Source organism: Piliocolobus tephrosceles, chromosome 10 (assembly GCF_002776525.5).
Source record: "Piliocolobus tephrosceles isolate RC106 chromosome 10, ASM277652v3, whole genome shotgun sequence".
Classification (NCBI taxonomy): Eukaryota; Metazoa; Chordata; class Mammalia; order Primates; family Cercopithecidae; genus Piliocolobus; species Piliocolobus tephrosceles.
This window is the reverse complement of record NC_045443.1, coordinates 53495154-53515423: the sequence shown is the minus strand read 5'-3', so window position 1 is coordinate 53515423 and position 20270 is coordinate 53495154. Positions and strand designations below refer to the sequence as shown.

Below are 20270 nucleotides of genomic sequence, written 5' to 3'. Positions count from 1 at the left end.
TTTTTTTTTTTTTTTTTTTTTTTTTTGAGACAGAGTCTTGCTCTGTCGCCCAGGCTGGAGTGCGGTGGCCGGATCTCAGCTCACTGCAAACTCCGCCTCCCGGGTTTATGCCATTCTCCTGCCTCAGCCTCCCGAGTAGCTGGGACTACAGGCGCCCGCCACCTCGCCCGGCTAGTTTTTTGTATTTTTTTTAGTAGAGACGGGGTTTCACCGTTTTCGCCAGGATGGTCTCGATCTCCTGACCTTGTCATCCGCCCGTCTCGGCCTCCCAAAGTGCTGGGATTACAGGCTTGAGCCACCGTGCCCGGCCTTTTTTTTTTTTTTTATTTAAGGGAGATGATTCTTTGTGAGAGAGTGATAGGGAATGTACCAGTTTCTATTCACTCCCTTTCCTCACCTGTTCTGTTAGATGCTGATTTCTCCTGAGATTACCAAGGTTTAAGAGTAACTTTGGAGAGGAGAGTGAAGGACCTTTCTCTACACATTCTCAGTGTCTCAGAAGCCTCAGGGCTCCTGGGATGTATTAGATCCTTGGTGGAATCACTGTATGGCCAGAGCTCAGTTTTTTAATTCCTGTGGTGCATCAAAGCTGTGTCTGCATGGAAGAGCCACAGAAAGTGGAGGGTGACAAGGTTTGAGCAATTTATTTTTTCCGGAGACTCTGTAGACCAGGCTGGAATGTAGTGGTGCGATCACAGCTCATTGCAACCTCGGACACCTCGGCTCAAGTAGTTCTCTCGTCCCAGCCTCCTGAGTAGGAAGACTACAGGTGTGTGCCACAACACTTGGCATTTTGTACAGATGGGGTCTCACGATGTTGCCCAGGCTAATCTTGAACACTGGGACAAATGATCATCATGTCTTGGCCGCCTAAAGTGCTGAGATTATAGGCATGAGCCACTATGCCCCGCCAGGGTCTAACAATTTTATTTATTTATTTATTTATTTTGAGACAGAGTCTCTCTCTGTTGCCCAGGCCAGAGTGCAGTGGCATGATCTCGGCTCACCGCAACCTCCGCCTCCTGGATTTAAGCGATTCTCCTGCCTCAGCCTTCCAAGTGGCTAGGATTATAGGCATGTGCCACCACGCCTGGCTAATTTTGTATTTTTAGTAGAGACAGGGTTTCTCCATGTTGGTCAGGCTGGTCTCGAACTCCCAACCTCAGGTGATCTGCCCGCCTCAGCCTCCCAAAGTGCTGGGATTACAGGAGTGAGTCACCGTGTCTGGCCAGGGCAGGTGCTTAATTCATAGGCTGGAGCCTCTTTGGTTTTGATCAGGTAGAAGCCATAATTTAAAACTTTCCCTGGGACTGAGAGCAGAACTTTTGGTCGTGACAAAAGTCAAACATTTGAGGATTTGTTCAGAATATTCTGAGCATTAGGGCCTTCTCCTGTTCCTATCTTCTTTTCAAGGAGAGGACCTTACATTTTTTATCTTTCTCTATCTCTGCAGGCCTCGTCATTTCTGTCTCCTGTTTCTCCACTTCCTTCTCTATTGGTTGGTCCACTGATGTATGGACTTGCACATGATGAACTGTGAACTTCTAGCCACATGTAGTGCCCTCGGGTACTTGGAGGGAGACACTTACCACAAGGAACCAGATTGCTTAGGTAAGTACCTTTTTGAAGAAACAGGAAAAAAAATTGCTTGAATTAAGGAGGTCTGTTGAATTTCTCAAACCATGGGTGTGAAAATCATGTGGGTCTGGATGGAGCTTCTTCCAAGGTTCCACATGCTTGTTTTGTTCTGTCTCTGAAGAGAGCGTGAAGGATCTGATCCGCTATTTGAGGCATGAGGATGAGACACGAGATGTGCGGCAGCAACTGGGGGCAGCCCAGATCCTACAGAGCGACCTTCTGCCCATCCTTACCCAGCACCGACAGGACAAGCCTCTCTTTGATGCTGTTATCAGGTTGCCTCCCTAGCTTTTAAACTTTCGCCACCTGCCAGCCTTTGGTGTTTGAACTGATAGGTCTGGCGTTTGAGCTGGTAAGGAAACTTAACAACTTCTCTCTCCTTCATTGTCTCCCAGACTGATGGTGAACTTGACACAACCAGCCTTGCTCTGTTTTGGCAGTCTGCCTAAGGAACCCAGCTTTCGGCACCATTTTTTGCAGGTGCTAACTCATTTGCAGGCCTACAAAGAGGTGAGGCTTTCCTTTGGAGTCCCTGGGGTGGAATATGGGGCAGTGGGGAAGAAGTGGATGACTGCTACTTAAGATCCAGTTCCCTATTTCACAGGCCTTTGCCAGTGAGAAGGCTTTTGGAGTCCTCAGTGAAACCTTGTATGAGCTGTTGCAGCTGGTGAGTCTTCACCTTACAGGATCCCATGGGACAGCACTTTGTACCTTCTCCGGGTGGAGGAGGAGATGCTGAGATATGGTCCCAGTCCTTGGGGATATGGTAGTCCGATCCATAGTCTCTGGCTGCCTCATTACTGTTTGAACTCTCTTTTTAATCCTGCTTCTCTTCTGTGCCTGGTCTTCCAGCCAGGGTACATGCTGCCTGCCTTCCACAGGGAGTCTCTTCCTCTTGCTCTCTTCTGATTAGGGCTGGGAGGAACGGCAGGAGGAAGACAACCTGCTAATTGAGCGGATCCTACTGCTGGTCAGAAATATTCTCCATGTCCCAGCTGACCTTGATCAGGAGAAGGTGAGCGTCTTGGGTATTCTGTGTTCTTGTGCATGATTAGGTTGAGCTGCCCTTTTTTTTTTTTTGAGACAGAGTCTTGCTCTGTCACCCAGGCTGGAGTGCAGTGGCATGATCTTGGCTTACTGCAAGCTCTGCCTCCCAGGTTCATGCCATTCTCCTGCCTCAGCCTCTGCTTCCTGAGTAGCTGGGACAATAGGTACCCACCACCATGCCTGGCTAATTTTTTTTCATATTTTTAGTAAAGACAGGGTTTCACCGTGTTAGCCAGGATGGCCTCAATCTCCTGACCTCGTGATCTGTCCGCCTTGGCCTCCCAGAGTGCTGGGATTACAGGCGTGAGCCACCGTGCCTGGCCAAGCTGCTCTTTCTGGGCTACTCTGTCCTCTGACAAGTCTGGGAGAGGAGGCTTGGTCAAAGAATGAGTTGGAGAGCTTCAAGGCAGGGCAGTGGGATTGAATGAGCTCCCTTTCTACCCTCACCACTCACTGCTCAGAAGATTGATGATGACGCCAGTGTCCATGACCAGCTTCTCTGGGCGATTCACCTCAGTGGCCTGGACGACCTGCTCCTCTTTCTGGCCAGCTCGTCTGCTGAGCAGCAATGGAGCCTACATGTGCTAGAGATTGTCTCCCTTATGTTTCGTGACCAGGTGAGACCCTGGCCTATTGTCCGAGTCCCCTCCACCCATGTACTTTTCTGTTATACAGCCAGAATTGCTCTTGTGATAACGGCTGCATTATTTGGGGAAGGCAGGTGACAGCGGGAGTAGCCATGTCTTGAGTACATGTAGTATCCCCTTATTCATGGTTTTACTTTCCTTGATTTCAGTTACTCACAGTCAACCGTGGTCTGAAAACATTAAGTGGAAAATTTCAGAAATAAACATTTTAGAAGTTTTAAACTTGTACATTGTTCTGAGTAGTGTGATAAAATCTTTTGTCCCTGTCTGTCCTGAACAAGATGTGAATCATCCCTCTGCCCAGCATATCCACACTGTATACCCGCCTGTTAGTCACGTACTGGCCATCTTGGTTATCAGTTTGAAAAAACATAATAGAATGTGTATGTATATATATGTATACATGTTCTATTTTTTCTGATAACGTATGTATATAGAACATATATACATTCTATAAAACATAGAACGTACATGTTCTATGTATATGTGTATACACATACATATATATACGTGAATGTATACATATATATATTTTAGTACTGTCTGCAGTTTCAGGCATCCAGTGGGGGTCTTGGAACATATCCCCCCTCAGATAAGGGAGAACGACAGCACAGTGCCCCATTAATGGGGTTCTATTTTGTTCACTCTTTGCATGCCCAGTAGGCGTGAACTCAGGATAAGGAATGACTGTCCTCTTGATTCTTCCCTCTTTGTTCCAATCTAGAACCCCGAGCAGCTGGCGGGAATAGGGCAGGGATGCTTAGCTCAGGAGCGGAGTGCAGATGTTGCAGAACTGGAGGTGTTGCGCCAGCGAGAGATGGCAGAAAAGAAGACTCGAGCCCTCCAGCGAAGCAACAGGTGAGTGACAGAGAGGCAGATTCTTGTTCCTACATCATGGGATGCTGAGGGCATAGGAGACAAATTCTAAGGTGGGGTGATTGAGTAACATTTTAGTTTAGTTTTTTTTTTTTTTTTTTGAGACAGAGTTTTGCTCTTGTCACCCAGGCTGGAGTGCACTGGCACGATCTCTGCTCACTACAACCTCTGCCTCCTGGGTTCGAGCGATTCTTCTGCCTCAGCCTCCCCAGTAGCTGGAACTACAGGCGCCTGCCATCATGCCAGGCTAATTTTTGTATTTATAGTAGAGTCGGGGTTTCACCATGTTGGCCAGGCTGGTCTCAAACTCCTGACCTCAGGTGATCCTCCTGCCTCGGTCTCCCAAATGCTGGGATTATAAGTGTGAGCCACGGTGCCCGACCAACATTTTGTAGTTTTAATTTGCTCCAAGGTGCTGATGATAGAGAATGGAGATAAAGTTTCCAGAGAACTAAAGAATCACTTTGGACCTTTTTGTTTCTTCTGCAGGCATTCTCGATTTGGGGGCTCGTATATCGTCCAGGGGTTGAAATCCATTGGGGAGAGGGACCTCATCTTTCACAAAGGCCTTCACAATGTGAGTATTCTTACATCTGGAGTGGGAACATTGTGGAGTTGCATAGCTTAAGCAGGGTAATCATCTTGAGTTCTTGGCTGGGCCTGATGGCTCACACTTGTGGTCCCAGCACTTTGGGAGACTGAGGCAGGAGGATTGCTTGAGCCCAGAAGTTCAAGATCAGACTGGGCAACATGGCAAGACCCTATCTCTTAAAAAAAAAAAAAATTAAAGGTTGGGTACAATGGCTTATGCCTGTAATCTTAACACTTTGAGAAGCCAAGGAAGGAAGATTGCTTGAGCCCAGGAGTTCGGACCAGCCTGGGCAACATGGCAAAACCCTGTCTCTACAACAAGTAAAAAAAACCTAACTGAGCATGGTGGCACCCGCTTGTGGTCCTAACTACTCGGGAGGCTGAGGTGGGAGGATTGTTTGAGGCCAGGAGTTCAATCATTGCACTCCAGCCTGGGTGACAGAGCAAGTTCTCGTCTCAAAACAAAAACAAAAATTAGTTTCTTCTGAGAAAATTGACAAGAGCTGCAAGGGGAAGGTGGTAGTTAGAAGTAATTCTAATCCCCCAACCGACACCCCCAGCTACGAAACTACAGTTCAGATTTGGGAAAGCAGCCGAAAAAGGTGCCTAAACGTCGCCAGGCCGCCCAAGAGCTGTCCATTCAGCGCCGTTCTGCCCTCAATGTGAGGCTCTTCCTCAGAGACTTCTGCTCTGAGTTCCTGGAGAACTGTTACAACCGGCTGATGGGATCAGTAAAGGTAAGAACCTGTGAAGGATATGGAGATAATCAGGAATGGAATAGACAGGTGAAGATGCAGCTGTTGGTGGGTAAGAGGTGGGGAGGAGCTTGGGGAGGCTGCTCCTAGAATGTGGACTAGTAGATGGGAAGCATATATAGTTAGGATGTCCCTGAGAGATAGTGAAAATGCCAGAAGTGAGTGGGCTCCTGGCATGACAAAAGAGGCTCTGGAAAAATTGCCTCAGAGGGAGAGGAAAGGGAGAACAGGAGAAAGTTGGAAATTGTGGATCCTAGAGTATTATGATAGCGGTGGCCCAGTGTGGTGGCTCACACCTGTAATCCCAGCCCTTTGAGAGGCCGAGATGGTGGATCACTTGAGGTCAGGAGTTTGAGACCAACCTGGCCAGCATGGTGAAACCCTATCTTTACAAAAAATAATTACCAAAAAAAAGCCGGCATGATGGTGTGCGTTTGTAGTCCCAGTTACTCGGGAACCTGAGGCAGGATAATCACTTGAACCTGGGAAGCAGAGGTTGCAGTGAGCCGAGATCACACTACTGCACTCCAGCCTCATCATGACAGAGTGAGACTGTCAAAAAAAAAAAAAAGAAAAAAGACCAGGCGCAGTGGCTCACGCCTGTAATACCAACACTTTGGGAGCCCAAGGCAGGTGGATCACCTGAGGTCAGGAGTTTGAGACCAGCCTGCAACATGGTGAAACCCCATCTCTACTGAAAATACAAAAAATTAACTAGATGTGGTGACGGGCACCTATAATCCTAGCTACACAGGAGGCTGAGGCAGGAGAATCACTTGAACCTGGGAGCTGGAAGTTGCAGTGAGCCGAGATCATGCCATTGCACTCCAGCCTGGGCAATAGAGTGAGACTCCGTCTCAAAAAAAAAAAAAAAAATTATGACAATGGTGTCTAGCATCCATTCCATCATTATAGGACAGGAAGGAAGAAGTTGGAAGCCCTGAAGTCACGGTGATCTTTTTTTTTTTCTTTTTTAAATGTTAGGATCACCTGCTTCGGGAGAAAGCTCAGCAGCATGATGAGACCTATTATATGTGGGCCTTGGCTTTCTTCATGGCCTTCAACCGAGCTGCCTCCTTCCGGCCAGGCCTGGTTTCTGAGACCCTCAGTGTCCGCACCTTCCACTTCATTGAGCAGAACCTCACTAACTACTACGAGATGATGCTGACTGACCGCAAGGAAGCTGCCTCCTGGGCACGCCGGTGAGTGGGATGGTTACTGGAGTTAGAGTGAGCTAGGGATCTGAATGCTTGGATTCTGGCTAGTGCTTTTTCCCTGATTCAGGGTTCAGGTGGTCAGTCTGGAGAGCAAGGACTGGCTGGGAAATTTGGTTTGGGTGGCACATTTTTTTTTCTTTTTTGGCCATGGGAGGTTGCTGTTTCCATGGGCCATTGCCCTAAGTTGTCCTCCATTTCACCTTTTCCCCTCAACTCTCAGGATGCACTTAGCTCTGAAGGCCTATCAGGAGCTGCTGGCAACAGTGAATGAGATGGACTTATCCCCAGATGAGGCTGTGAGGGAGAGCAGCCGCATCATCAAGAGTGAGGCCCTGGTCCCTGATCCCAGCCTGACCCATCTCATGATGAGAATCTCATTCTTCCCAGTCCCAGCTTCATCCATCTCTCCTTTTCCAGGCTTTCCAGAATAACCCTTCCATCCCTTTCTCTTCCCCATTCCTAGACAATATTTTCTATGTGATGGAGTACCGAGAACTATTCCTGACACTTTTTCGAAAGTTTGATGAGAGATGCCAGCCCCGCTCTTTCCTTCGTGACTTGGTGGAGACCACCCACCTCTTCCTCAAAATGTTGGAGCGGTTCTGTCGGAGCCGTGGGAACCTGGTGGTGCAGGTACTGGGCAGCCCCACGACGTAGAAAGAGCTGTGAGGGAGAGTCAAGGAAAGGGGGCTCTTTCTTCTCACAGTTTGTACAGCTTAAGTTCATCTGTTAAACCTGCTCTGAGCTATGACAGCAAGAGGTTTGTGGGTGTTGGCCAGTGTGAGTCTACCACAGTTTCCTTCTCCCATTAGAATAATCTCTGATCTGCCATAAATATTTTAGTGCAGTCAGGAAACATTTATTGAACACCTACCAAGTGCCAAGTACAAAAACCCTGGGGATTCATAATTTTAGAGTTTAATAATTATGCTGTAGCATTTTCTGGTTATACCTTGAAAGCATTGCGGTGAGATGGAAAGAGCCTTCAGTTGCAGCCGGGCACGGTGGCGCACACCTATAATCCCTGCAGTTGGGGAGGCCAAGGTGGGCAGATTACTTGAGGTCAGGGGTTCAAGACCAGCCTGGCCAACACGGTGAAACCCTGTCTCTACTAAAAATACAAAAATTAGCCAGGCGTGGTAGCGCACATCTGTAATCTCAGCTGCTCAGAAGGCTGAAATAGAATCACTTGAATCCAGGAGGTGGAAATTGCAGTGAGCTAAGACCATGCACACTGCACTCCAGCCTGGGTGACACAGTGAGACTCTGTCTCAACAGCAACACAAAAAGGGCCTTAAATTGAACTTTAGAAGGTCTGGAATCTAGTCCTGAATTGGTTAGTATTAGAATAAGCTCAAGCTGTTTGTGTCGGTCTCCAGATGTATAAAGTTGGGATTGTAACAGTTGTCCATGAACCCAAAGTGGAATAAGTGAAAAGCCTAGGACAGGCTGGGCACAGTGGCTCATGCCTGTAATCCCAGCACTTTGGGAGGCCACGGTGGGTGGATCATTTGAGGCCAGGAGTTTGAGACCAGCCTGGGCAACATGACAAAGCCTCTTCTCTACTAAAAATACAAAAATTAGCTGGATATGATGGCACGCACCTGTAGTCCCAGCTATTTGGGAAGCTGAGGCATGAGAATTGCTTGAACCCAGGAGGCGGAGGTTGCAGTAGGCCAAGATTATGCTATGCCACTGCACTCTAGTCTGGGCCACAGAGCAAGACTCTGTCTCAAAAAAAACAAAAAACAATTCACCGGCAAGGTGGCACATACCTGTAGTCCCAGCTACTCAGGAGGCTGAGGCACGAGGATCACTGGAGCTTAGGAGTTTGATGGTGCAGTGAGCTGTGATTGAGACATTGCACTCCAGTCTGGGTGAGAGCAAAACCCTATCTCTGAAAAATAAAGTTACTGGTTCACATTAAAAAAAAAAACCCAGGACAAAATGAAAACCTCACAGAATTTGTATCCTGGAAACACAGGGACTTTGCTTTGCATAAACAGATTTTGGGCCAGGCAAAAAAAAAAAAACACACAACAACAGATTTTTGTACCAGAACCTTGCTATAATTCTAGTTGCTACAGCTTAAAATTCTGTCATAACTAGATTTGAAAGATGCAGTAGTACCAATGAGACTTTGCTAAAGGGTATTTTTTGCACTCAGGGCTCTGTGGTATTATCTGTAATACTAGGTACTATCATTTATTGAGCACTTACTATGTATCAGACACTGTGCTGATGTTTTCATATAATCCTCACAGTAGCACATGTGCCCAAAGTGGTTAAGCAACTTGTCGAAAGTCTTGTTAGTAATACTAATTCAATACTCAAATCCAGATCTGCTGGACTCTAAAACTCATGCTCCTAACATTTGGTGTGTTTGATTGTAAGTTCTTTAATGGAACATGACCTTCAGGGGCCTCCCAGTTCATCCTATTTGACTTTCGAGTACCCACACCAAAGACTGGTTCACAGCCCTGACTTGGGAGAAGCAGGATTTGGATATTGAGTCACTCCTGCTTTTCTTTTTCTTTTTTTTTTTTTTTTTCTGCAGGGTCTTGCTCTGTTACCTAAGTTGGAGTGCAGTGGCTCAATCTCAGCTCACTTCAACCCTCTGCTTCCCAGTCCCAAGCGATTCTCCTGCCTCAGCCTCCCAAGTAGCTAGGAGTACAGGCACACACCAACATGCCTGGCTAATTTTTGTACTTTTTGTAGAGACGGTGGCTCGCTATGTTGCCCAGGCTGGTCTTGAACTCCTGACCTCAAGTGATCCACCTGCCTAGGCTTCCTAAAGTATTAGTACTACAGGTGTGAGCCACTGCGCCTGGCTGTCCTACTTTTCAGGAGAAAAAAATTAGAGGCTTTATTTACATAGTGCTTTGCATTTTATGAAGCTTTTCCATATATCTTATTTGATCCTCATAGCATCTGCTTATTCTATAGGCCTCCCGGGTTAAGGCCATTCTCCTGCCTCAGCCTCCCGAGTAGCTGGGACTACAGGCACCCGCCACCTCGCCCGGCTAGTTTTTTGTATTTTTAGTAGAGACGGGGTTTCACCGTGTTAGCCAGGATGGTCTCGATCTCCTGACCTCGTGATCCGCCCGTCTCGGCCTCCCAAAGTGCTGGGATTACAGGCTTGAGCCACCGCGCCCGGCGCCATGGCATCTTATGCTTACTCACATTGTAGCTCTTATCCACAGTCTAATGTAATTACCTTTCTACTTCCTGTCTCCACCACTAGAGTAAAAGCTCCTCAAAGGGAAGGAAATATGCTGTTTGCTATTGCTTTCTATTACCAATAGATAGCACATAATGGGCACTCTGTGAATGTCCAATTAATTAGTTTTGTAATAGAAAAGACACTGATGGGGAAAAGGCCTCTTTAGCTCTCTTGACATCCTAATACAATTCTTTCCCCATAGAACAAACGAAACAAGAGAAGGAAGAAGAAGAAGGTCCTAGACCAGGCCACTGTTTCTGGTAATGTCCCATCTGGCCCAGAAGAACTGGAGGCTATGTGGCCAGCCCTGGCTGAGCAGCTGCAGTGCTGTGCCCAGGTAGGTGGTTACAGACACTCTGTCTTTTTTGAGAATAGTACTCTGGGTATACAATCTGGGTTTTCCACTCCCTCCGCTCCCATAGCTTTATCCATCTCTAGAATCCTGAGCTCAGCATAGACTCCATGGTTCCCTTTGATGCGGCCTCAGAGGTGCCAGTGGAGGAGCAGCGGACAGAAGCCATGATACGGATCCAAGACTGTCTCCTGGCTGGCCAGGCCCCACAGGCCCTGACTCTCCTGAGGTCTGCCCGGTAAGAACCCTGCTGCTTATCCCCTTGGGCTTTGGGGAAAGGAGGAGGCCATCACTGTGGTACAGGGTTCTCAGTCTTCAAAAGAGAGTCATCTCATCAAGGCTCTGGGACTCTATACCGGCTGACTCCTGGGGCATTTTGATTGGTTTGTTGGGTTTTTTTGTTTGTTTTCGAAAAACATTTAAAAAGCATAGCTAATTGAGAAAAAAATAAAGATAAAGCAAATCCTCCCTTGACATTGTCAATAAGTCCTTGGTAATTGCAACTTTGAGTGAAATGACCTACAGCAGGTTTCTTATAATATTAAGAGGAAAAAAACTGATTTTGCTATACATTGTTTCACTTAAAGTGGCAGACTCCAAGAACCTATTGAAGACATTAAGGGAAGACTTACTTTAATTCTACTAGCCAAAGATAAGCATCATTAACATTTTGATGAGTAACCATGCAGAGGTTTTTTTCCTCCGTTACATGTAAAAATGTCATATATACCTTGTTTTACAAAAATGAAATACTGTACATGCTGATTTATAGTAATTTTTCACTTCTCAGTATATTGTGAGCATTATTTCTCATCAGATATGTTTCTGTAATTGTTAATGGCTTTAAAACACCATTGTGTGGGCCGGGCATGGTGGCTCACACCTGTAATCCCAGCACTTTGGGAGGCCAAGGCGGGCAAATCATGAGGTCAGGAGATCGAGACCATCCTGGCTAACACGGTGAAACCCCATCTCTACTGAAAATACAAAAAATTAGCTGGGCATGGTGCCGGTTGCCTGTAGTCCCAGCTACTTGGGAGGCTGAGGCAGGAGAATGGCGTGAACCTGGGAGGCGGAGCTTGCAATGAGCCAAGATCGTGCCACTGTACTCCAGCCTGGGCAGCAGAGCAAGACTCTGTCTCAAAAAAAAAAAAAAAATCCATTGTGTGAATATGTACATTTGTTCAACCAGGTGTCAAACATTTAGATTGTTTGCATTTTGTTCTTACCTGATTTTTATTGAGTTGTGGCTTATAAGGAAAATTTTCCCTGGGGTCTTTGTTTCATTTGAGGTAACAGTTTGCATTTTCTTTCTGGCCAACAAAAGAAATAAGTCTAAATTCCTTCTTCTACTTCAAATTATAAATTTAAAGCCAGATTTCCCCTGGGTAAAGCCTTTTTTCTGTCTGTGCTCCAGGGAGGTGTGGCCTGAAGGAGATGTGTTTGGCTCTCAAGACATTTCTCCAGAGGAAGAGATCCAGTTGCTGAAACAAATCCTCTCTGCTCCACTTCCCCGTAAGTCTCCACCCTTCACATCTGTCTCCTTCCAGCTCTTTTCTAGCACCAACATAACAGAGACTCAGTAATCCTCCCTCTGTCTATAGGGCAGCAGGGCCCAGAGGAACGTGGGGCAGAGGAAGAAGAGGAAGAGGAGGAGGAGGAGGAGGAGGAGTTGCAAGTGGTCCAGGTGTCGGAGAAAGAATTTAATTTTCTGGACTACTTGAAACGGTGCGGGCTGAGAGGCCTGAGTTGGTCCTAGAGTGGCGATTTTGCAGCTGTGAGAATGAGCTATGTCTTCCTTATGCTGACATCCTCTCCCTCCTTGTTTTGGTGCAGCTTTGCATGTTCAACTGTCATTCGAGCCTATGTGCTACTGCTGCGGAGCTACCAGCAGAATAGTGCTCACACTAACCATTGCATTGTGAAGATGCTGCACCGGCTGGCCCATGACCTCAAAATGGAAGCGCTACTTTTTCAGCTGTCAGTCTTCTGCCTCTTCAATCGTCTGCTCAGTGACCCTGCTGCTGGAGCCTACAAAGTGAGGGGATAACAAGGAATGGGGGTCTAGAAGGGTACGGGAACCCTCAGGTAAATAAATAATCTTCAGGAGATAGAAGGTGCTGAGAAGTGTCAAGGGCTGGGAGATGGGAAAACAATGAGAAAGTAGACAGGCAGGTTGAGGGAGCTGCGTGGAGAAGGACAGAAGAGAGTGAGTGAGGAGGAGGCAGCTGGAAACAGCTATAGAGAAAATTCCTAGAGGGCCAGGTTCGGGTCTGCATTGGACCAGAGGCCTCATAGTAACCTCCTTCTCCTACAGGAGCTAGTGACTTTTGCCAAATACATTCTGGGCAAATTCTTTGCACTGGCCGCAGTCAACCAAAAAGCCTTTGTGGAGCTGTTGTTCTGGAAGAACACAGCTGTGGTTCGAGAGATGACTGAGGGCTATGGCTCCCTGGATGACAGGTGAGCTTGAAGTTGGCAAAGGATGGGTGGGGGTAGGGGAAGTTTGATGCAGAGTCACAGAATGTCAAAGTTGTAAGAGCTTGCATGTCATTTAGCCCACCGTTTCTTTCCCTGTCGCGGGTGAGAAAACAGGCTCAGGAGGTGAAATGCTTTACCTAAGGTTATCCAAGAGAGGAGCAGGGACTGGAGCCTAAGTCTACTGTGTATCTAGTTTCCTTCTCCGTCACCAGCCTCCGTAGAGGTGGTCACTGTTGGGAGCTGGGTGGTTGCCTGGAGAGAGTCCGTGTGCGACCTCTCCCAAAACGTGCCGGGAAACCATGAAGATTTGTAGAAATGTTTGTCTTCTTTCCCTTAGTGTCTCAGCCCCTCTCCTTTCACACTTAGTTTCTTTTTCCCATAATAATCTCAGTCCCTGGAGTCAGAATGGTCAGGGTTCCACTGGCCCAACCTGGAAAGTCTCTTAGTTTGACTTTTAGGTTCTTACGTGGAAGGAAAGTGAGGGGAAGGAGGCACACTGTAGGCCTCTCTCGGCTGGCCTCTTTCAGTTACCTGCCTCATCCTTCCTGTTCCTTTCAGAACTGATCAGAGAAGGCCTTTGGTCTCCTCTTTTTGGGCCAAGAATCTATATGCTCCCTTTCTCCTTTCACCATTCAGGTCTTCGAGTCGCAGAGCGCCTACATGGAGCCCCGAAGAAGAAGCTCATCTTCGGGAGCTGTACCTCGCCCATAAGGACGTGGAAGGTGAGAGGCCTTGAGATCTGGAAAGTTTGTGAGGAGGGCAGCCTGAGCTGCGGGACCTTCTTTACTGCCTCAGTCATTCCCCATACCAGGGCAGGATGTGGTGGAAGCCATCTTGGCCCACCTGAATACTGTTCCTCGAACACGCAAGCAGATCATCCACCATCTGGTACAGCTGGGACTGGCTGACAGTGTCAAAGACTTCCAAAGGTAGAGAGGCGCATGCTGTGGAGGCTATTGGGATAGGGACGCGTGTTCACTTCCTGGGCTTCCTCTTCCACTGACACCTTCCTAATCAGGAAAGGAACCCATATTGTACTGTGGACGGGGGATCAGGAGTTGGAGCTGCAGCGGCTTTTTGAGGAATTCCGGGACTCGGATGGTGAGTGAGGTGGTACTCAGGGGACCTTTGTGATGAAAGCCAAGCTATCCATTTCTTTTGGGGCTGCCTTTTATTTCCAAGGAAAGATTCTCCCATCCCTTCTGTTCACTTACTATATTTGTAAGGGTCATTTTTGGATGAATTGAGCTACCCTCTTTCCAGAGACCTCTGATTTATTTTACTCATCTCTTTCCCCTGTTGCCCTTGGGTATTCACATGCTCACTTTTTATAGATGTCCTGGGTCATATCATGAAGAATATCACAGCCAAACGCTCACGGGCCCGAATAGTGGATAAACTCTTGGCTCTGGGGCTGGTGGCTGAGCGGCGGGAGCTGTACAAGAAACGGCGGAAAAAGTTGGCATCCTCCATCTTGGTAACAGTCTGACCCTGGCTCTGCTGTCATGGGCCCGCTCCCCTTGAAATGCTCCTAAGGAGCAGTCCACCCAAATTCTTCCTGCCTGAGGCTGTTCTGACCAGGTCCTTCTCAGAGAGCGGGTGCGGTACGGGGAGGGGTCAGGAACCAGGAGACTCCGCTAAGTTCCTTGTGTTGCCTTCATTTTCATTCCCCCAACCCCCAATGAATTTTAGCCAAATGGAGCGGAGTCCCTGAAATATTTTTGCCAGGAAGATCTGGAAGAAGAGGAAAACCTGCCTGAGGAAGACAGCGAGGAGGATGAAGAAGGGAGCTCAGAAGCAGAAGAAGTCCAGGGTAGCTTAGTCCTTTCAACTGAAAACCTTGGTCAAAGCCTGCATCAGGAAGGTGAGGACTTTGGCTGGGGGAGGTGTCTCAGGTGGAGGGCTTGGGAGTAGGGTCAAATGTAAGTTTCCCTCACTTCCTTAGGCTTTTCTACCCCGCTCCTGTGGCTCCAGCACTGCCTGATCCGAGCAGCAGATGATCGGGAAGAGGATGGTGAGTGGACAGATGACACTTTTAGGAGAGCCCTGGAGGCTATTGGTGACCTACCTGGTCATGGCATGGAGGACCAGTTCTTCTCTTATATCTTCACCATATGACCATTGACCCTGTTAGGCTGCTCCCAGGCAGTTCCATTGGTGCCACTCACAGAGGAAAATGAGGAAGCCATGGAGAATGAACAGTTTCAGCAGCTGCTACGCAAGCTAGGGGTTCGGCCCCCCGCCTCTGAGCAGGTAAATACGCCAGCTATAGTGTCACCCAAGGCGTGTTAGTCCTATTTCCAAATACATCTCCTCCTCCTCCTCCTCACTGTAGTCGCCATCACGGTCCTCCTCACTGTCATGGTGGTCTTCCTTATCATCCTCATTGTCATCTCGATCCTCCTCATTGCCTTGTCATCTCTGACCAAGATTCCTGCAGCAACCATTCTGCTAGTCTTCTTTTCCTCTCTCTAATCTTCCCTTCGCCCAAATCCATCTTCCAGACTGCCCCCAGATTTATCTTTTTAAAATATAGTTTTGATTACAGTTGTCCCTTAGTATCTTAGCGGGAATCTGAGGGGGGATTGGTTCCAGGACACCCCTGCCCACAGATACCAAAATCTACAGATGCTCAAGTCCCTTTTTGTAGTATTTGTGAATAACCTAGTTGCATCCTCCTGTATACTTTAAGTCATTTCTAGATTACATGTAATACCTATACAATGTAAATGTTAGGTAAATAATTGTTATACTGTATTTTAAATACACACACACACACACACAGAGAGACAGACAGACAGAGTCTCACTCCATTGCCCAGGCTGGAGTGCAGTGACTCAGTAGTCTTGGCTCACTTTTGCCTCAACCTCCCAGGCTCAGGTGATCCTCCCACGTCAGCCTCCTGAGCAGCTGGGACTACAGGCCTATGTCACCACTCCCAGCTAACTTTTTGTATTTTTTGTAGAGATGGGGTTATGCCATGTTGCCCAGGCTGTGTATTATTGTGTAATGTTATATTATTTTTTATAGTTAATTTTTTTTTTTAATATTGTCAATTTACAGTGTTTTGAATCCATAGATTCAGAACTTCTGGATATGGAGGGTCAAGTCCTCTGTCCAGAGCCCTTGATGATTCCTTACTGCTTGCAGGACAGAATCCACAAACTCCAAATGGCATGCCCATCCTTGGCCAACCTTTGCAGCCTCACAGCCACACCACTCACACACCAACTTTACATCATCGTCACCCTGGTAGGCTTTTTCGTGCCTCCAAATGGCTAATCATGCCAGTCCCTCTATTGGAAGACTGCAGCCGTGCACACAAGGTGACACACACACTCCATCTGTCTTACTGATGGACCTCTACACAGTCAAGAGTCTGCTCAATTGTCACCCTGTCAGAGAAGCAGTCCCTGTCATTCTTTCAACCCCTGAAGTAAAAATAATCACTTTTGCAGTTGTGATTTGTTTATTCCCCTGATGCAACCTCAATCCTGTGGAATCTGCCAGGTACGGTGGCTCACGCCTGTAACCCCGGCACTTTGGGAGGCCGAGGCAGGCAGATTACCTGAGGTCAGGAGTTCAAGACCAGCCTGGCCAACATGGCAAAACCCTGTCTCTACTAAAAATACAAAACTTAGCCTGGTGTGGTGGTGGGCGCCTGTAGTCCCAACTACTTAGGAGGCTGAGGCAGGAGAAGTGCTTGAACCCAGGAGGGTGAGGTTGCAGTGAGATTTTATCGCTTTGCCATGGAACTCCAGCCTGGGTGACAGAGTGAGATTCAGCTTCAAAAACAAACAAAAAAAATCTTGTGATATTATGGCACATTTGTTATTTTTCCCATTGGATTTGAGTTATTTGAGAGCAAGGATCATACCCGATTCACCTTTACATCCCCAGGATTTATTTATTTATTTATTCAATTAGCAACTATGGCCAGGTACAATGGCTCACGCCTGTAATCCCAGCACTTTGGGAGGCTGAGGTGGGAGGATCGTTTGAGACTGGCCTGGGCAACACAGCAAGACCCTGTCTCTACAAAAAATTATGAAGCAGTTGGGCATCATGGTGGCATCATGGCACCCCTGTGGTCCTAGCTACTTGAGAGGCTGAGGCGGGAGGATAGCTTGAGCCCAAGAGATCGAGACTACAGTGGACCATACTTGTGCCACTGCACTTCAGCCCAAGTGACAGAGGCAGACCCCTTCTCATTTAAAAAAAAAAAAAGAACAACCAAAAAAACCTATACTTACTGGGAACCTCCTAATGTAGCAGGCACTGTGCTAGGCATTGGTTATATATTAGATAAATAAGTATTAAGTAGAGTTCACAACCCTTGTGGATCTTCACCAATGTTGGGTCATATATATTCAATGAATATCAAACTGGGGAACAAGAGGCTGGTCCTTTCCCTTTTCAACTTCTTGGCCCCTGTAGGAAACCTTCTGGCGAATTCCAGCCAAGCTGAGTCCTACCCAGCTCCGGAGGGTAGCAGCTTCTTTGAATCAACCAGAGGAGGAACAGAAGCTGCAGCCAGAGCTACAGACTGAAGTCCCTGGAGAGGAAGGCTCTGATGAGGAGCACCGTAAAGAGCACCGAGCACAAGGCCTGAGGGCCCTTTTGCTAACCCACAAGAAGAAAGGCCTGGCGTCCCCAGAGGGTAATAGTGCGACAGCCATCTTCTGAGTATTAACGTGTCAGCCATGTTGGTCTAGAGGGCAGGAAAGGTATATTGAGAATATGAGGACTGAGTTCCTCATTTTGTGTCGTTATTTATGGTCATTGCAGAGGAAGACACTGTTGGTAAAGAGCAGCTGAAGACAGCACCCAAGAAGCGACAGTTGCTGGACAGTGACGAGGAACAGGAAGAAGATGAGGGCAGAAACAGAGGTAGGGAATTGGATGGACCTTCTTTTTCTTCTCTAATCCTGAAGACAAACTCTACCACCTCCTTACCCCTTAACATATTTAGATATTCTCTCTCTCTCTCTCTCTCACCCCTGTTGTTCCCACAGCACCAGAGTTGGCAGCTCCGAGAATCCAAAAGAAGAAACGATTTCAGATTGAGGATGATGAGGATGACTGAAGAGCTAAGAAGCCTAGGGGTAGAGATAGACACGTTTTTAGATAGTACATTTAAGTCAGAGTTGGAAGGGTCATACAGGACCCAGACACTCCTCTCACCGGACAGAGCAGTACAATCCTGGGCTCTTCCACAGATTTAGGCTGACAAACTTCAGCAGCAGTATTGGACTTCTCTGCTATCAGTCTTTGTTTCTCCCAGTTTTTATCAGTATGCCCCAGCAGCTCTCTGGAGATTTATTCCTTTTCTTCTAGGAACATTTCTTTTGATTATTAGAGCTCCTTAGCAAATAAGAGGAGTGAATGAAATAGAGAGAGCACCCTGGACCCCTCTTATTGGTCTGTTCCATTTGGCTTTCTCTTGGAGGCAGGCCACAGCATCAGATAGAGAGCTTTATGACATGACAGGTGGGGGTTTTGTACCACTTTTAGAAGATACCAGATGCCTCTGTCCTCATTTTCTTTCCTGTGATCATCCTCTAGACACCAGATAGAGCCCCATTCCTGCATTTGAGATAGGGCTGGAATATAGTATTCTAGATGATGAACGTGTTTGCTTCATGTTTGGTATTAAACATGTAAGAGTAAAAGTTCTGATCTCAGTCTGACTTGTCAATATATCTAAGTTCCCCAGCCCTTCCCCTGCTGTGCTCTTCTTTTTTTTTTTTTTTGAGACGGTGTCTCGCTCTGTCGCCCAGGCTGGAGTGCAGTGGCTGGATCTCAGCTCACTGCAAGCTCCGCCTCCCAGGTTTGTGCCATTCTTCTGCCTCAGCCTCCCGAGTAGCTGGGACTACAGGCACCCGCCATCTCGCCCGGCTAGTTTTTTTTTTGTATTTGTTTTAGTAGTGACGGGGTTTCACCATGTTAGCCAGGATGGTCTCGATCTCCTGACCTCGTGATTCGCCCGTCTCGGCCTCCCAAAGTGCTGGGATTACAGGCTTGAGCCACCGCGCACGGCCCCCTGCTGTGCTCTTGAAAGAAGAACTTAAAAATTTTAGGGTAAAAAGAGAACAGCAGACCATCACAGTGACTCAAGCCTGTTGTCCCAGCACTTTGGGAGGCTGAGATGGGCGGATCACTTGAGGTTAGGAGTTTGAGACCAGCCTGGACAACATGGCGAAACCCCGTCTCCACTAAAAATACAAAAATTAGCCAGCCATGGTGGCACGCGCCTGTAATCCCAGCTACTCAGGTGGCTGAGGCAGGAGAATCACCTGAACCCAGGAGGCAGAGGTTGCAGTGAGCCGAGGTCACGCCAGTGCATATGTCTGGGCGACAGAGCGAGCGAGACTCTGTTTAAAAAAAAAAAAAAAAAAGGCCAACAACCTTCCCTTTTCTTCTGCTTTCCCTGCAGAAGACATAGAAAAGCATTTTTACCTCTAGATCCTTTAGGGTAAATTCTTAGGGTGACAAGAGTATGCAGCAGGAAGAAGGAGGAGACACAAAGGAAAAGAAGCCAACTTGTTAGCATGGGGCATAGAAAAGGACAAAATCTAGGCAGGAAAAGGATGGATACATACTGCAAATATTATGTTCTTACCCATTCTTGGAAATGTCAGCTTTCTTGCTCCCTGTGCTTCCAGCTGAGGTAGGGTGAAGGTGAGATTCAGAAAATAGCCATTCAGCTCAGAAAGGCTCCTAAGTAAAGGATGGATTTGGATTGTCCTGTTACTTTGACTTTTTATTTTTATTTTTTCCTGAACAGATGAGGATCTCTCATAGCCTCTAAAAGTAGGAGTGAAGCTATTTCCATGGTAATTGAAGTTTCCAAGGGCTAGACACTTCTAGCTCTGGCCAGTCTTGGTGTTTCTTCATCCTGAGCCTTTCTCCACCTCCCAGCCTGAGCACTGCTTCCTTCCAGCAGGGCTGCTCTGTTGTCCCCGCCATGATCCGGGGCTGTGCTGCTCCTTTGCTGTGTCCTGCTGTCCCCAGTGTCTGCCTTTTTTTTTTTTTTTTTTTTTTGAGATGAAGTCTCACTCTGTCGCCCAGGTTGGAGTGCGACAGTGTGATCTTAGCTCACTGCAGCCTCTGCCTCCCGGGTTCAAGTGATTCTCTTGCCTTAGCCTCCCAAGTAGCTGGAATTACAGGTACGAGCCACCACACCCAGCAAATTTTTTGTGTTTTTAGTACAGACAGGATTTCACCATGTTGGCCAGGCTGGTCTTGAACTCCTGACCGCAGGTGATCTGCCTGCCTTGGCCTCCGAAAGTGCTGGGATTATAAGCATGAGCCACCATGCTCGGCCTAGCGGCTGCCTTTTTTTTTTTTTTTTTTTTTTTTTCCTCCTGTGATGGAATCTCGTTCTGTCGCTCAGGCTGGAGTGCAGTGACGCAGTATCAGTTCACTGCAACCTCTGGCTCC

The 20270-nt window shown here is 47.4% G+C and overlaps 1 protein-coding gene across 5 annotated transcripts in view; it reads left to right on the top strand.

Moving 5' to 3' along the window:
* The window catches only part of TIMELESS (timeless circadian regulator), a 33333-nt gene extending 14829 nt beyond the window's left edge, over window positions 1-18504 (top strand). The window contains exons 2-29 of one of the 5 annotated variants that reach the window (XM_023210777.1): window positions 1454-1611; window positions 1760-1913; window positions 2034-2148; window positions 2243-2305; window positions 2552-2653; window positions 3150-3302; window positions 4057-4190; window positions 4698-4785; window positions 5360-5536; window positions 6539-6756; window positions 6992-7095; window positions 7235-7404; window positions 10197-10331; window positions 10433-10584; window positions 11764-11861; window positions 11951-12074; window positions 12183-12384; window positions 12664-12809; window positions 13464-13549; window positions 13639-13756; window positions 13846-13928; window positions 14162-14304; window positions 14520-14691; window positions 14773-14841; window positions 14962-15080; window positions 17265-17487; window positions 17616-17717; window positions 17843-18504. In XM_023210777.1, the coding sequence (XP_023066545.1) occupies window positions 1515-1611; window positions 1760-1913; window positions 2034-2148; window positions 2243-2305; window positions 2552-2653; window positions 3150-3302; window positions 4057-4190; window positions 4698-4785; window positions 5360-5536; window positions 6539-6756; window positions 6992-7095; window positions 7235-7404; window positions 10197-10331; window positions 10433-10584; window positions 11764-11861; window positions 11951-12074; window positions 12183-12384; window positions 12664-12809; window positions 13464-13549; window positions 13639-13756; window positions 13846-13928; window positions 14162-14304; window positions 14520-14691; window positions 14773-14841; window positions 14962-15080; window positions 17265-17487; window positions 17616-17717; window positions 17843-17913 (3618 nt within the window). In that variant the 5' untranslated portion in view covers window positions 1454-1514 and the 3' untranslated portion in view covers window positions 17914-18504. Of the gene's footprint in view, window positions 1-1453; window positions 1612-1759; window positions 1914-2033; window positions 2149-2227; window positions 2306-2551; window positions 2654-3146; window positions 3303-4056; window positions 4191-4697; window positions 4786-5359; window positions 5537-6538; window positions 6757-6991; window positions 7096-7234; window positions 7405-10196; window positions 10332-10432; window positions 10585-11763; window positions 11862-11950; window positions 12075-12182; window positions 12385-12663; window positions 12810-13463; window positions 13550-13638; window positions 13757-13845; window positions 13929-14161; window positions 14305-14519; window positions 14692-14772; window positions 14842-14961; window positions 15081-17264; window positions 17488-17615; window positions 17718-17842 lie in introns of all 5 variants that reach the window. The other 4 variants (XM_023210776.1, XM_023210775.1, XM_023210779.1 and 1 more) reach the window with 4 other exon arrangements.
* The last annotated feature ends 1766 nt before the right edge of the window (window positions 18505-20270 follow it).